General features: G+C 37.6%; 1 protein-coding gene across 1 annotated transcript in view; it reads left to right on the top strand.

The window, feature by feature from the left end:
- Positions 1 to 9: 9 nt before the first annotated feature.
- LOC138327489 (uncharacterized) overlaps positions 10 to 10,989 on the top strand; it is a 35,005-nt gene continuing 24,025 nt past the window's right edge. The window contains exon 1 of the mRNA XM_069273614.1: positions 10 to 151. Coding sequence (XP_069129715.1) covers positions 146 to 151 — 6 coding nt within the window. The 5' untranslated portion in view covers positions 10 to 145. The remainder of the gene's footprint in view (positions 152 to 10,989) is intronic.

Raw genomic sequence — 10,989 nt, 5'->3', positions numbered from 1 at the left:
TTTTTTCAACCGTGCACCGGCACTGCCATTCGGAACTTTGTTAAAACCGCGCACATGGCAGAGATGAACGAACGGAGGACAAGCTAAAAATCGATTCATTTACTGCTTCATTATAGATTATGAATGAGTGTGCAATGCATCGTGAATGACAGTAAGTTTCGTCTACCATTTACAGACACTTTGTAAAGTTAATGGTCTGTCACTCAACTGACTGATACTCGGAACATGCTCATGAACCGCGCCGGGTGCTAGTAAAGGCGTCTGCTTCTGGTTTTGGAAACTTTTGGCCTTGAGTTGAGCGTTCGCCCCTGTGAGGAAGGCTCTGGGTTCTGTCCCCTGGCCGAGACACACCAAAGTCTATAAAATGGTAGGCCGAGTTTCTGCTCCTGCTTAGCGCTCGGCATACAGGGAATGGGACGACTGGTTCGCCCGTTGTCAGTATAATGTACGTGACCGGGTGGGGTGTGTTGGTGTCTTCGGCGGCATGCTTCAGTGATATAGCACTATAAATCGGGCAACAGTTCCAGTAATCTTTAATGGATTTCAGTAAAGCCTTTGATAAGGTTAGTCACCATCTCCTGGTCTATAAGTTACATCAGTATGGTATCCAAGGTAAGACCAATACATGGATCAAAAACTTCCTTATTGGCAGATCACAAACTGTTGTACTAGATGGTGAATCATCTGACACTACCTATTAAGTCTGGTGTACCTCAAGGGTCAGTCCTAGGACCCAGCCTATTTTCATTCTACATAAATGATATTGCTGACGGTATCTCCTCCTCTGTCAGGCTTTTTGCAGACGATACGATAATGTATTTAGCAGTTACATCCACTAGTGATGCCATCGCTCTGCAAAAAGACCTAGACATTCTCGCCAGTTGGGAAAGCAGATGGAGAATGGCGTTTCATCCTGGTAAGTGCCAAGTTCTGTCCATACATAAATCCCGCAATCCCATACTGCATTATTACGAGCTTCACGGCCAGGTGCTTAAGCATGTAGACCAGGCTAAGTACTTGGGCGTCACGATTACCTCTGACCTGAAGTGTGGGGCACATGTTGGTAATATTACTCACTGTGCGAACAGTTCCCTCGGTTTTCTGAGGCATAACTTGAAAATCTCCTCCACCAAGATCAAGAAATAGGCCTACTTAGCCCTGGTCCGTTTGAAGCTGGAATACGCCAGTTCAGTATGGGACCCACATTTGAAAAAGGACATAGATCAGATTGAGATGGTGCAGCGCTGGGCCGCCAGATTTGTAACCAGTCGCCACAGGAATACGTCCAGTGTTGGCAACATGCTGGACCATTTGCAATGGCGCAGTCTGGCGGACCGACGCTGCGATTCTCGTCTGACAACCATGTTTTAAATAGTTCATAAACAGATAGTCATCCGCACATCCGACCTAAAACCACTCAATCGACTGTCCAGACACTCTCATCCACTCTCTTTCCAAACTCTCTCCTGTAAAACCTCCACATGTAAAGAATCTTTTTTTCCACGCACCATATTCAACTGGAATTCTCTCCCTCCCATATTAGCAACAAGTGCTACCCTCTCCTCCTTTAAGACTGGACTATCAAAATACAAATATAATTAATCTTTCACACACAAGCCTTGCCACACCTAACTTGCACAATCTTCATACTGTTGAAGTAGGCAAGAACACGGTAGAACTATACAAAAAGACACAACATGAATATACATGTACTGCAGTTTCCCAAAACACGCACCTCTCACAACACACACACAACACACCGCATACATGGGAGGCCATCCTTACATGATCATAGCTGTTAATAGGATGTTAATTAATCAAACAAACAAACAAAGTATATTTATCAGATAAAAATACGATAGAGTTTTAGGGGGTGGGGTTTAGGTCTTCAAGTTCTGTTTTTAGGATATGTGACTTGAAGACCTCTAGTGTAATGCTTTGTACTGAAGCCACCAGTAGGATGTTCCATTGTTTAATTTTGTGAGGAAAAAATGAATGTTTGAATATGTCCTTGGTGGCAGCTATAAATATATGTCTATATGTGAATGGATGTGATTGTCTGGTCCTGTAGATCTGATCATGCCGCCTTTGAATTCACACCATGGACATATTGTTGTGTAACTCAAAATGATTATGATTTAATTGTCTTGCTAATACATGTAATCAAACTAATCTTTTAAGAGACATTTTTTTGAAATATTATAATCCCTTGATGGAATTTTTAGTCTATTTCTTGTGTATTGAATTTTCATTATCATCATATTTTTTGGCGTACAGTGTGCACTTTTTTTTCATGAATTACCAAGTGAAAAGTTGGGAGTACATGCATGTGTTCATGACAGGACACATGTTATGATTGGAATCTTCGGTAAGGTGTCTCCAAATCTAAATGGCTAAATGAGTATAGTCTGGAGCTTGAAACAATGTATAAGTGTGAAATTTGTCGCATTAAACAGATTACCTTATAATATGTTTCTCCAGCATTGGAAAACTTTGGAACTTGCAAATATTTAAGGAAGTGAGTGTAATGGCCACATGCAAAGGCTAAGAGTGTTGTTTGCCTTGTTACAGATGTTGCCAATATGCTTCCCCCAGATCAAGTCTGATGTTATGGTTACACCTAGGTACTTTGCTGAGTTTACATGTTCTAGAGTGTGGCCGTGTAGTGTATAAGCAAAAGTTTTTAGGAGAGCAACTATGTGTAATAGATAGAACATTACACTTGCTTGGGTGAAAGGACATACGCCAGTCTTTTTCCGATGCCACCAACTTATCAAGGTCAGACTGGAAACACTATTGCATCCTGCTCAGATGATATAGGAGATTTCAGAAAAGATGGCGTGACGTCACAGAAAGTTTACATCCGGGTCCTCAAAGGTACAAACACAGTATGGCGACTAATAAAAACAATAACAGATACGTACATCGCTGCTACACAATCGATACTTTGACAAAAGTATACACATTCATACTTGCAAATTCCGATTTTAAAATTGTTTCTTATTGTTTCAGAGGTTACAGACATTTATATTTTTGTATTTACAATTGTTTATTGCTGAATATATTAATTTGTGTAGATAGAGTGTTTGAAGCCAGCTTGCCAAGCGGTGTCGGGCCGTCACGGTACCCGTTTTTTTTCTTCACAGGTAGAAATCCTTGTTGTGGAAAGTTACGAATAGATCATTGATTTTATTGTTTAACGTTTTCTGTTATACATGAAAAACTTGTTCACAATACTATTAAATATAACGAAATGTGAACCACATTGCCAGACCACGGCCGCTCGTGCATGGAGCCTTCGCTGGTAGATCACCTCAGGACACAGCCCATAGTTGGGAATTTAATAATATAAATACGTAATTACCAACACATATCTCAATAAGTACTTGTAAAAAATATATATTTCGTTCTTTTCCGTGTATATCTTCCTTTAAAGGAATGCTATAAACCACTGTGTTACACTTATATGCAGATCTTCGCAATGTACATGTTTACGTAAACGTATGGCTGCCGAGATCTCGAAAATTAAAATGGTGAAATCGTTCAGTTTTAATGCTGTAGAGTTTATTTTTTAATGTCAGTCGCTTTTATTCCATGGACTGCTAGTGAAGTCTCAAATTGAAGTGATATTACTTTAAAATAATTTGAATGCATGTTAGATAGACTACATTTAGATTTATGAATACAGATCGTAATACTGTAAATGCCGACCAGGACACATTGCGCACGGCTTCGAAAATCCTAAAATACTAAAAGTTTGTTTAAAAATACGATAAAAAGTAACTATAAACTGACTCATTTGTATGTCATGAGCTAAAATCCAAAATTTCTGACGAACAAATTATCTAGAATACGTAATTTTGTGACTCTAAAAAAGGGCGAAATTCGAGATCTCGTCAGTACTGTACGTAATGGCTGCCGTGCGCTTGGGGTGATCTACGAAAGCAAACTTTAATTTGGTGACAATCACACATCTTAAGGTGTTTTACAAAGTAAGAACTAAGAAAACAGTGATCGCTTATTAAAATTTCAGTACTATATTTGCGGAACTTGGAATTTAATTTGTAATTTCAAGCTGATATTTGCAATATTCTGTCAATGTTTACACATAATGGCGACCGTGTTTTTTCCTCGTGGCGGCCGAAAATGGAGTGTAAACATCGTAAAATATATGCATACCATATATTTATATCTGTATATTATTGTTACATATTTTTATTTACACCTTTTGAAATTAAGATAAAGTAACAATTCTCGGATGGTCGTACTATTTATTACAATAAAATGTAAACAAAAATCGAAGCGGCTGTGTTCCCACCATGTTAATGTGTACAGATATACAGAGTTGTACCTTTGAGCGCCCGGATGTACCTTTGTGTGACGTCATCGCCATCTTTTCTGAAATCTCCTATAGTCAGGTATACTATTGTATCATCAGCAAATAATCGTACCGTAGATTTTAAACCAGTAGCCAAATCATTAATATAATGTAGAAATAGACTTGGTCCCAAAACAGATCCCTGGGGTACTACGGACTCTACTGGCATGTAAGAAGAGATTTCACCTTCACACAGGACATCTTGTTTTTGACCAAATAGAAAATGCTTTATCCACTGGTTCATTTTCCCCTGTATACCATAATGATGAAGTTTGTGGAGCAGTATTAAGTGGCTAACTTTATTGAAAGCTTTGGAAAAATCTAGTATAAGGGCATCTGTCTGTTTACCTGCTTCTAGGTTTTTAGGTCACTTGAGAATTCGTCTCAAGTGACCAATTCTAATCGCCTTTTGTTCGTCGTCCGACGTATGTCCATAAACAGTTTACATTTTCGACTTCTTCTCCAAAACAGCTGAAGCAATTTCAATGAAATTTTGCACAAACCTTCTAAGACAAAGCCAATCAAAATTGTGATTTATATGGTCCCTACCCCCCAGGCTGCTATGGGAGGGGCCAAAAGGGGTAAAATTGACTAAAATTTCAAAAATCTTCTTCTCCACTCACAGATGTGATGGAATTAAATACTCTTCATAGATAGAAAGGTCCTAAGGTCCTTTACAAAAATTGTGAATTATATGACCCTGGGGTCTCAGGTTTCACCCTGGGGAGGGGGTTAAGTTTACTATAGTTTATATAGGGAAAACACATTTTTAGTATTATTTGATCATTTGTAATAGGAAATGAGTCAAATATTGTCAGAATTATCAGTATGAGATAGCCAGCCATTGAATCCTATTAACCAATTTTCCATAACGGACCCCCAGGGGCCTTAGGGGCGAGGTCAAAAGGGGTCAAATAGGCTACAACTTCAAAAATCTTCTTCTGAAATTCTGGAAATGGTAGAATCACATACTCTTCATTAAGATGGAAAGGTCTGAAGGTCCTTTACAAAAATTGTGAATTATATGACCCTGGGGTCTCTAGTTTCCCCCTGGGGAGGAGGTTAGGTTTACTATAGTTTATATTGGGAAAACACAATTTTGAGCATTATTTGGTCATTTGTAATAGGAAATGAGTCAAATGTTGTCAGAATTATCAGTATGAGATGGCCAATGAATCCTATTAACAAATTTTCTATGACTGACCCCCAGGGGCCTTAGGGGCGGGGTCAAATAGGCTGAAACTTCTAAATCTTCTTCTGAAATTCTGGAATTTAGAATTTAAAACTTGTTTAGAATTATTAGCCTGAGATAACATTTTAATATCATATCTATATTGGTCCTGATCAACCCCCTCGGGGCAGAGGGGCGGGGCCAAAAGGGGCAAATAGGCTAAAACTTTTAAAAAATCTACTTATTAAATACTGGAGATGGTAGAATCAAATACTCGTCATAGATGAACAGGTCTTAAGGTGTTTTATGAAAATTGGTAATTTTATGACCCTTGGGTCTCAGGTTTCCCCCTGGGGAGGGGGTTAAGTTTACTGTAGTTTATATAGGGAAAACACATTTTTGAGTATTATTTAGCCATTATAATAGGAAATTTAGTCAATTGTTGTCAGAATTTTTCCGATGTGATGGCCATTGAATCTTATTACCAAATTTTCCATGACTAATCCCCAGGGGCCTTAGGGGCGGGCCAAAATGGGTCAAATAGGCTTAAACTTCAAAAGTCTTCTTCTGAAATTCTGGAACTGGTAGAATCAATACTCTGCATAGATGGAAAGGTCTTAAAGTCCTTTACAAAAATTGTGAATAATATGACCCTGGGGTCTCATGTTTCCCTCTGGGGAGGGGGTCAAGTTTACTTTATTTTATATAGGAAAAACACATTAATGAACTTTATCTGCCTATTTTCATAGGAAATTAGTCAAACTGGGTTAGAATTATTAGTCTGAAATAGCATTTTAACATCATATCCATATTGGTCATGGCCGACCCCCAGGGGCCAGAGGGGCAGAGCCAAAAGGGGTCAAAGTGGTAATTTTGAAAATCTTCTTTTTGAATTCACAGATTTGATGGAACCAAATAATCTTCATAGATTAAAAAGTCAAATTTATAAAATCACTGACTGACTTCAAGGGCCTGATGGGCAAATAAATAGTGTTTATATGACGTCAAAGTTTTGTTACATGGTATTTTAATCGTCTATTCACATAAGAAAGGGCACTTACCACAGAATTTATGGAAAATTCGTTGAAAAACGAACCGTGAAATTTGATCGAAAAAAGTCAAAATGCATTAAATATTATATTTAAATAAAATATCAACAATATATTAAAATATATAAATACTAATAAATTAGAAATATGTTTGTTCCACAATTATTGTATCATGGAAATATAACAATTTTTTAACAACTTCATTCGATCGTCACTGCTGTGCATCTGACACAAACAAAGAGTTTCATAAATTCAGAGAAAATCATAGGAAGGAAAGTCAATATTTCTCGTACAGCGATAGACTTTATAATATTCAAAAAAAAAAAAAAAAACTTAAGTGCCGAATTCTCTTCAAAAAGTGCCGAACATTCCAAATGCCGAAAATAAAAGTGACGAGATTACCAAGTGCCGAATATCAAAGTACCGAGGTGACCAAGTGCCGAGGTCTCCAAGTGCAGAGACGTCTATGATTCATTATACCATAGCTTTGGTTGAAACCCCCCCCCCTCTCCATCCCCACGCCAATAATGTCTTTTTTTATATCAGATAATATTTAAATCATTCATAACAATGAGGTCTTCAGTTTAGAAGAAGAGGGAGGGGGGGGGGGGTCAAAATACCATAGTTACTGTGAAATAACCCATTACCAATTTTTCATAACATTAAACAGTCTAAATTACACGTACACTTAACAGCGAGACATTGACAATTATATGAGACTTTCACTTTGTTATAAATATTGCTGTTACATGTGGGTTTTTTACATATGTCTATGGCAACTTTGGTTAGGGTTTATTTTACCATGGCTGTGGTATTTTCACACACACACACACACTCCTTTACCTCCAACATACTTCAAAACTTATAGAAATCAAATTATCACAAAATTTTTTACTGCACATATTATTGTAATCAGTAGTATGGATACCCCAAAACATTCTTAAATAGAAAATGGTTTTCAGTTTTGTTAAGTACATACTATATATATATAAAATTAAGCCAAACTGATTACTAAATCAACTCTCCCTAGAAAAAAGAATTGAGGTGAAGAAAGAGGTGGGGGGATTATTTCACCATGGCCATGGTATTTTGACACACCCCCTCCCCACAGTTTGAACATCTAAACTGAAGTCCTCATAGTCATAGTTTTCTGTTAATAACATTCAATATTAACTGAAATCATAATGTATATGATTGTAATGAAATGGAAGGCAGACACATATCAGTTGAAAAGAATTAATTGCAGCATTTTTTTGTTATCATATGTAATACCAAAATCATTTATTATTCTTAAGTATCAATTGATTAAAAAAAAAAGAAACTATTAGGGGGGAGGATTATTACCATGGTCATGATGTATACAACAAGAGGGCCCAGAGGGCCCTGTATCGCTCCACACTGGTTTTGGTAATGCCAAGTAATGTTCTGAATGACAGGTTCATTTTTTCTTTTTCTGAAGGAATTTGAATATTTACCTCTAAACTCCCCTATAATTGGGCCACCACCCCGGTCCTGCCCCCAGAGAGTCAGAGCCCAAAATTTATTCAAGTTCTCACTTCCTCTTGCCCCCAAGGATTATTTTGTGGCCAAATTTGTGTTACGAACTCTCATGCAAAAAACTGTAGGACAAAGTAGCGATTTATAGGATTTACCTCTAATTCCCCTGTTGGGGCCCCCGCCCCTCCCTGCCACCGTGGGGAATCAAAGCCAAAATTATTGACCTGTTCTATTCCTCTTCCCCTAAGGATATTTTTGTGGCCAAATTTGGTTACAATTCATGCAGAACTCTATGACTAGTAGCGATTTAAAGGAAATGTTGACGGATGATGGACGCCGTGCCATGGCATAAGCTCACCAGCCCTTTGGGCCAGGTGAGCTAAAAATTCTGTTTTAATACAATAGGGTATTCAGTTAAGTACATATGGAAAGCCAAAATCATTTTGTAATATCCTTAGTATTTTTTGGGAATAGGGTCTATTTCATCATAGCCATGGTATTTTGGTTCTCCTCTTCACTTCTAAAGTGATTTTCTCATATTCTCTACAAATGACACTTAAAATAATTAAAAATCATCCAATTCTCCATAAATGACATGAAATGGTATCTAAAATCACAAAGGACATCATTTAAGTCTAACTTTAATCAGTTAGACATGTTGGTTTGGGAAAAAAAATAAAGTGGGGACAGTTGGAAAAGTGTTTGAGTTTCACCATGGCCATGGTATTTTACCTTCTCCTTCTAAGTAGTTCTCATAGTCATAATTTGTTGCAAATAACATTTACTGTCAGTAACATTCATTGAAATCATAATATATATGATTTTATTGTATCTTAATGAAGCAATATGTCAGTGATAAAATGAAAATAATTAAAGAGACAATTCACTCAGGCTAATTCTTTTACATAACCAAGAAGCAAAATATAGCATAAATGTATTGTTCTACATTTCTTATGAAACATATAAACGTAAAACACTGACAAATTCCACGACATTGTTAAGTATTTTAATTAATATCGTTGAAATATCAAATCGTTGATCTATACGATTAAGCAGGTACAATATGGACGCTATACCCATACCCGAGTCAAAGTCACGCACGTTAAACAAATGAACTGCATAACCACCGAGAAGGTGATAGAATGATTTAAGGTAAGACAATGCACCTGATAAGGTAAACACACTACTGTCAGAGCGATTTGAGGAGTTCTAGACAAAAGTTGCATTACTCTACGAGCAAGGGACAGGGTTCGGCATACAAGAAGTTTGACCACAGTGTGTAATGGCGGACAGCGAGCGAGTTTGAACTTTTCACACACGTCACCACCATGGGCTTTTTAGGCATATCACAGTAAAACCGACTGATCTAATTTCCATTAGAACTGAGCTTTTTTCCCGATATGTGTACAAATTCTATGTTCTCTTAGACTGAATTGTCCCTTTAATTAATTGAATGGGAACGGGGTCGTTTCACCATGGCCATGGTATTTTGACCCCCCCCCCCCCCCCCCCCACCTATAATATGATGTCCTCATATTCACAGTTTCTGAAAATAACACTAAATGTTAACTGAAATCATGAGATTTAGGATTTTATTGTTTCTTAAGACAGTTAAATGTCAGTTGAAAAAAAGAAATTGGCCTGAGGATGGGGATGGCTATATGGTATTTTGACCCCCTCCCTCTTCCCCTTCTAAGCTTAAGTTCTCATAGTCATTAGTATTTTGTAACTTAATATCAACTGAAATCATAATATATATATGATTTTATTGTATCTTCAGGCAGTTAAATGTCAGTTGAAAAGTAAAGCCTGGAGTAGGAATGGGGGAGGGGGTTCATTTCACCATGGCCATGGTATTTTGAACCCCCCCCCCCCCTTTCCCTTTTAAAGTCTAAGTTTAAGTTCTCATAGTCACGAGGTTTTGTAAATAATATTTAATATCAACTGAAATCATAATGTATATGATTTTATTGTAGCTTAAGGCAGTTATAAGTTATATGTCAGTTGAAAAGAATTAATTGGATTGGGGAAAGGGAGTGGGGTCATTTCACCATGGCCATGGTATTTTGATCCCCTACCACCCCCCCCCCCCCCCCCCCCCCCAAAAAAAAAAAACAACCCAAATACAAAAACAAAACAATCCACTGCTAGCCATAGGTCTAACATAATCCCAATTTGGAGTTTATCATTAATAAGAAGAAAAAAATAGTCTTCAAGTGTTATAGTAACTTTTAGAAGGGGGGGTCATTTTACCATGGGGGAGTTCATTTCACCATAATGGTATTTTGACCCCGGGGTCATTTCACCATTATGGTATATTGACCCTCAAAATACCATGCTACACTGGCTTAAGATTTAGTAGTAATTTTAGGACACCTTTCTCCGAGATGGTGATGTCAGCAATAGGTGGGTAGGTGTTATTATCTATATGGTGAGACTGATGGAATTCTTCATGGTAATATGTCTGTACGTATGGTACAGGTGCTCGAAGCTCTGACTAATATCTAAACTACACATACATTGACTGAGCCAAGGATTTGTAAGCGAGAAAGATTCGTCTCTCCGGTTGCATCTGTAGCAGGATTGGACTGGGTGGATCTTCGGTGACCAGGTAGCTCAGTATGTAATGCACTCGGCTAGTGTTCGGAGGGTCCAGGGTTCGAATCGAAGTCTGGCCGCTACATTTTCTCCTCTCCTGTTACACACCGCTAAATCTCTTAACTTGGCTATATAAATATAGCTACATGTAGATTTGACTATATAGCCAAATCTGACAACACGTATACTAGGAGACAAATGTAAACAAAAGTGACATACCTGGTCACAAAATCAGTGTACACTTCAAAAATTGACTGACAAATCTTGAGAATTGGCAAAACGAAATAGTTTTGTCA

Source organism: Argopecten irradians, chromosome 7 (genome assembly GCF_041381155.1).
Source record: "Argopecten irradians isolate NY chromosome 7, Ai_NY, whole genome shotgun sequence".
In the NCBI taxonomy this organism is placed as follows: Eukaryota; Metazoa; Mollusca; class Bivalvia; order Pectinida; family Pectinidae; genus Argopecten; species Argopecten irradians.
The sequence above is the reverse complement of the archived record's forward strand: the minus strand, read 5'-3'. Positions and strand labels throughout refer to the sequence as shown.